This window comes from Bison bison, unplaced genomic scaffold (assembly GCF_000754665.1).
Source record: "Bison bison bison isolate TAMUID 2011002044 unplaced genomic scaffold, Bison_UMD1.0 scf7180017864285, whole genome shotgun sequence".
NCBI classification, from domain to species: Eukaryota; Metazoa; Chordata; class Mammalia; order Artiodactyla; family Bovidae; genus Bison; species Bison bison.
Genome location: NW_011494857.1, coordinates 2,317,377 through 2,323,202, shown reverse-complemented (window position 1 = coordinate 2,323,202; position 5,826 = coordinate 2,317,377). Strand labels below are relative to the sequence as shown.

At 55.4% G+C, this 5,826-nt stretch overlaps 2 protein-coding genes across 2 annotated transcripts in view; both read left to right on the top strand.

Moving 5' to 3' along the window:
• The first annotated feature begins 906 nt into the window (after positions 1-906).
• LOC104995701 (kallikrein-11-like) lies at positions 907-4,011 on the top strand. Its single transcript, XM_010849674.1, has 5 exons — positions 907-961; positions 1,324-1,465; positions 1,831-2,096; positions 2,647-2,783; positions 3,312-4,011. Exons 1-5 carry the CDS (start codon positions 907-909, stop codon positions 3,462-3,464), a joined length of 753 nt encoding a protein of 250 aa, XP_010847976.1. The 3' UTR covers positions 3,465-4,011.
• Positions 4,012-5,419: 1,408 nt separating this feature from the next.
• KLK10 (kallikrein-related peptidase 10) overlaps positions 5,420-5,826 on the top strand; it is a 5,011-nt gene continuing 4,604 nt past the window's right edge. The window contains exon 1 of the mRNA XM_010849739.1: positions 5,420-5,426. Coding sequence (XP_010848041.1) covers positions 5,420-5,426 — 7 coding nt within the window. The remainder of the gene's footprint in view (positions 5,427-5,826) is intronic.

The window sequence follows — 5,826 nt, the reverse complement described above, 5'->3', positions numbered from 1 at the left end:
CATTCCTCCTGCTCCGTCCTTCTCAGGGTGGAGGGATTGTGTCTGTCTGCCTTGATCTGTGTCTCCAGTAGGCTGCCCCAACCCCAATCTCAGTGTCCTCTGACCCCAGCTTCCATCACCTAGTCCGAGCCTCCACCCCCACCCCCACTGGCCAGTTGACCAGCCCAACTCTGCCCTGTCTAGCTGTTCTCCCAAGGGGCAGGGGTTCAGCAGGGGTGGGGGTCAGAATGCTGTCCCAGGCTGCGCTCCCTCTTACACCCCAGATAGCTCTGGGGTGGGTTCTGAATGGAGCCTGGTTCCCTTTATGCCCCCATATCCAGCTGGCTGGGCCCTAAGTCTCAGGTGGGCAAGAAGGGCCTCTGAGGTCCCATGGCTGACTACACAGGGTCAGCCCATCCCTTGCCCTGGGCAAAGCCCTCCCCTAGCTTCTGGAGGTTCCAACTGGGATTGCATGCATATGTCCTCAGTCTCTCCAGTCGTGTCTGACTCTTTGCGACCCCATGGACTGTAGCCCGTCAGGCTCCTCTGTCCATGGGACTTTTCAGGCAAGAATACTAGAGTGCGTTGCCATTTTCTTCTCTAGGGGATCTTCCCCACCCAGGGATGGAACCCAGTCTCCTGCATTGGCAGGCAGATTCTTTACTGCTGAGCCACTGGGGTAGCCCCCAACTGGGATTGGGCCCCTGCAAAGCCACCCTCCACAGTAGAGATTTATTTTAAAAATGTGGAGGTTGGGGTGCTGTGAGAACCAGGGAATTCCGCAAACCTGGCTGTTTCTCGCTGGGGGAGCAGGCGAGGGGGTGAGAGGGTCGCGGACCAGCCCTCCATCTCCCCAGGAAGTGATTTGACTCCTTGTCCCTCTAATCCCCAGAAGAACCTGGGGCCTGCCCCTCCCCGCTCCAGGCCATGATGACTCTGCAATTAATCATGTTTGCTCTGGTGACAGGTATGGTGGGGGGGGGTGGGGACGGGCAGGGGCCTCCCAAGTCTCTAGGATTCCCAGCCCTCTGTGTGTAGACACTGACGGAGCTGATATTAAAAATACAGAATAACAGGGCATCTGAAAGAGTAGATGAGCCATAACAAGTCCTGGATGCCCCCTGCCACCTAAAGGTGTATTCCCTTTAGAGCTAGAATAAGGGGAGGGCAAAGAGCGTCCCAGAGGAGGGGCTACTGGTATGGAAGGATTTCATCTAATACCCAGCCTGTCCATACAGTGCGTCCTCCAGGATTATGATCCTCTTCCCCCCATTTCTGGGAGTCCTCTCACGCCTGGGCCCCCTCTTTGGCTTCTCCACCCTCTTCTAGGGCACGTTGGGGGAGAGACCAGAATCATCAAAGGCTACGAGTGCCCCCCTCATTCTCAGCCCTGGCAGGCGGCTCTGTTCCAGAAGACGAGGCTGCTCTGCGGGGCCACGCTCATCGCCCCCAGATGGCTTCTGACAGCAGCCCACTGCCGCAAGCCGTGGGTGCGGGGGCCGGGGCGGGGCCGGGAGGGGAGACGGCTGGAGATGGAGAGACGGGTGGAGAGGGCCTCGGGTGGGGACGGTGCATTTAGGGATCGGTGGGGACGGTGCGTTTAGGGATCGACGGTGGGATGGGCTGAGACTGAAGGTAGGAGGATGAAGGATTTCGGAAGCCGGGATGGCGCTGGGCTCGGGGTCGGATGTTGTGTTGAGGATAAGGTCGTGGTGGGCGATGGGGACGAGGTTGGAGATGGAGCCGCGCTTCCTCATTCTTTTCGTCTCTCCCCCTCCCCACCACGCCTCTCTCCATCTCCTGTGTCTCCCTCCCCTTCCATCTCTGACCGCGGCGTGTCTCCCACTTCAGCCGATATGTGGTTCACCTGGGAGCGCACAGCCTCGGGCGGCAGGATGGCTGTGAGCAGACGCGAACTGCCACCAAGTCCTTCCCCCACCCAGACTTCAACAACAGCCTCCCCAACAAAGACCACCGCAACGACATCATGCTGGTGAAGATGGTGACCCCGGCCCACCTCACCTGGGCTGTGCGACCCCTCACCGTGTCACCGCGCTGTGTGCCTGCTGGTGCCAACTGCCTCATTTCCGGCTGGGGCACCATGTCCAGCCCCCAGTGTAGGGGCTCCAGAGGGGAATGTGATGGGGAGTGGGGGGGGGCACGGTGGTTACGATTGAGGAAGGACAGTGGGAGCCAGAGGAACCTTCAAAGGCGAGAACTTGCAGTAATACAAGAGGCAGTGACCCGGGGGTGTCAATAGTGGTATAAGCCGAAAGGAAGAGTGGAAAAGTAGGGCTGGGGAGGGCAGAGACAAATGTTTGGGGCCTGGATTCAGCAGATCGGATGTACAGTTTCAGATTTACGACCTGCAGAGCTGTAGGTCCTTAGGCAAGTGGCTTCTCTATAAGATGAGAATAATCACACCCACCTTCTAGGTCTAGATAAGAGATAATGTTTATAGAGCAACTGGCATAAAGAATTTTACTTAATGGCATTACTGTTACTGTCGCTACAAGCAGAGAGGTGAGTTGGCTGCAAGCAAGAAGGATGGGAGCTGGGTGCAGAGAAAGGGCCTTGGTTCTCTCCTGGGGTTAGAGGCAGCCCCGCAGAGAGGAGAAGGGGACCAGGGGTTCTCATTCTCTCTGCCCCTTCATGTCGTCTCTACAGTGCACCTGCCCCTTACCTTGCGATGCGCCAACGTCACCATCATCAAGCACAGGGAGTGTGAGGACGCCTACCCTGGCAACATCACGGACACCATGGTGTGTGCCAGTGTCCGCAAAGAGGGCAAGGACTCCTGCCAGGTCAGAGGGCAGGGCCTGGGTCTCTAACCACATTTCCATTTCCAACTCCCACCTCAGTTGCATCTTCATCAGCAACCAGAACCTCATTCCCCAACTTTCCCCGGCAACCCCCCAATCCCGCTCCACTCCTGGTTCCCATTTCTCACCTAAACACAATCTCCAGCTCTACTCCCATCCCCGCCCCTATTTCCAACCCCAACCATCCACAGATCATTCTTTCTCTAGTTGTGGACTGCAGGCTTCATTGCGTGTGGGATTTTAGTTTCCTGACCAGAGATTGAACCCACGTCCCCTACACTGGAAGGCCGATTCTTATCCACTGGACCACCAGGGAAGCCCCTCCACTCCAGTCAGCTTTCTATCCTATCTTTGTTCTCACCCATAACTCTAACCTCATCCTCAATCCCACAGCCAATCTCATCTGCAATCTCCACCTCTCTTCCAGCACCATCCCCACCTCCTCTAGAAGACCATGAACCTTTCCCCTCTCGCCTCCTCTCTAACTGTTTCTCTTTTCTCCATCTCCAGGGTGACTCTGGGGGCCCTCTGGTCTGTAACGGGTCTCTTCAAGGCATCATCTCCTGGGGCCAGGATCCATGTGCTGTCTCCAAAAAGCCTGGTGTTTACACAAAGGTCTGCAAATATGTGGACTGGATCCAGAAGACCATGGAGAACAATTAGCCAGGACCTGCTGATCACAGCCCAATCCCCTAATCCCTACTTGGGGCTGTGGTTTCCTGTTCATTCTGTTAATAAGGAAGCCTGAGCCAGACCCCCTTCATGTACTTTGGTGGGGGGGGGGGCCTTCTTGACCACAAAAGATGCTGTTAACTTAGTAATCAATGTGAGGTTTGGATTAGGAGACCTGGGTTCTGCTTCATTCTAACTTGTGACTCTGGGAGTGAAAATAGCTAGCTGTCTGGTTCACTATTGTACCTCCAGCTGCAAACCCAATTCCTGGCACACACTAAGGTTTCAATAAATATTTACTAAATGAATGAATCTTTTGAATGCTCACTGTGTGACCCTGGTCTCAGGGCTTTTAAATATGTTGACCGACATAATCTTCACAAAACCATACGAGGTTGGTGCTGTTACTATTACACCCATTTTGCAGATGAGGAAAACTAAGGCACAGAGATAGGAAGTTGCCTATTCACGGTCACACAGCCAGCAAGGAAGAGGAGCAAGGGATCATTTCTTAACAATACTGCCTTGATTAAGACTCCTTTCCTTATCTGTAAAATCGTGCATGCAGAAGTATGCACACTACATCTGTCAGCCTGCACACAGCTGAGACCCAATAAAAGGAAGGGATCAATGTTTTCTTTCTAACCTTCATAATAGGTAGTTCATCAAGACCTGTGCAGGTCAATACAATAGCCACTAGCCACATATGGCTATTTAAAATTAAATTTAAATGGCCTAAAATCAGAAATGTAATCCTTGAGTCATACTCGTCGCATGTCAAAACCTCTGCAGCCACATGTGGCTGGTGGCTACCACCTTGGATAGCAAATACAGAACTTCTCCATCACGGCCGAAAGTTCAATTGGATGGCACAAGAGCTGGACAAAACCTCTGGAATTAACCCACTTCTTGCTGGAGAAGATGCATCACAAAGAGTCCAGAACTACATCTCTCCTCACATTCTGCTCAGCTGGCAGGGGAGGTAGCTGGCAGGAGGAGTAAGAGCCCAGAGCTGGAACTGGGGCCTCTGGGTGCAGCAACCTAGACCTTGCTGTGTGACCTCCTGTGAGTCACTGCCCTCTCTGAGCCTCCCATTCCTCACCCAAAATGAGGGAGTTGGCTGAAGTGCCGTGAGATGCCCCTTGCAGCTTTCGGCCTCCTGTGACTCACTGGCCGGTGTGTCGCCTGGAGACACAGGTGGCAGGAAGGACAGGAAGTGACCACACAGGATGCGGAACCTCCCCCTACACACAGGGGCCGGGACACACGAGGACACTGCTCTGGCTGTGGACGGATGCACACCCAAGCACAGAGCATCCCTCTGTGTCTGCACCTGCCTCTCTGTGTTTTCTTTTCCTTGTGTTTGTGTCTCTTGCTCCCACTCTTTTTCCTTCAATCTGTCTTATCTCTCTTTCCAGGTCAGCGGTCTGGCTTTTCCCATTACGTCACTATAAGTATGCATTTCCCTGTTTATTTATTTCCCCCTCTCTCTGCTTACAATCATCTGTCTCCAACACTATGCCGGTGACCCCCGGGAAACTCCTGGGGATGTGGTCCCCGTCTCTCCTCACCTAAGAAGGCTTCTGGGAACACCAGACCTGGGGAAACCCCACGAAATCCAAGTTTAGAAAGGGTGTTTCAGGCACTGGGAGAAGCCTGTATTCCCGGGCCCCTCCCAGAGCAGGAATCTGGAGCCCAGCCTCACCCACGGCATAATTAGAGAGAGGGAAAGGGAGTGGGTACCTCCCTGGGGGGAGGGTGGGGAAACAGGCTCTTCGGGGTTAAAAGGGGAGGCCTGCCCAGGGGTCCCTTGGCAGAGAAGTCCAGCGGCCCGCACGGCAGGGCTGAGGCACGTCTTCCCCTCTCCCCTCGACGGCTCCCAGGTGAGCGGCACGCTCCTCACCTTGGTGGGGGTGGGTCGCCAGAGCCCAGGTGGGCACCTTCGGATGGCGGGTAGGAGACTTGTTGGAGACTCATCTTCTTTATCCTCTTTATCCTCTGAGCCTCGAAGCTCCAGCCCATTTATATGAAGGAGAGCAGGAACCCGAAGCGCCGAGAGGCTGGCACCCGGGCCAGCCCGGGCCGGGAGGGCGCTGCCCTCAGGCGTGGGAAGGGGAGTGCGGGAGGATGCCAGAGGGGCGTCATTAGGGTAATTGCGCCCATCACTGGCGGTTCAGGCCAGAATCGCCAGGCTACCCACCCCTGCGCTGGCCGGCCTCAGGTTAAACGGGTCCCCAGCGGTTGGGGTGGCCCAGGATGCGCGGACGGGCAGGCAAGGTGGGGGTCTCGGACCCGGCAAGTGTTTTGAACTGCCCCCGTCGCTGCTTCTCCCCAGCATAGGTCCTTGCCATGA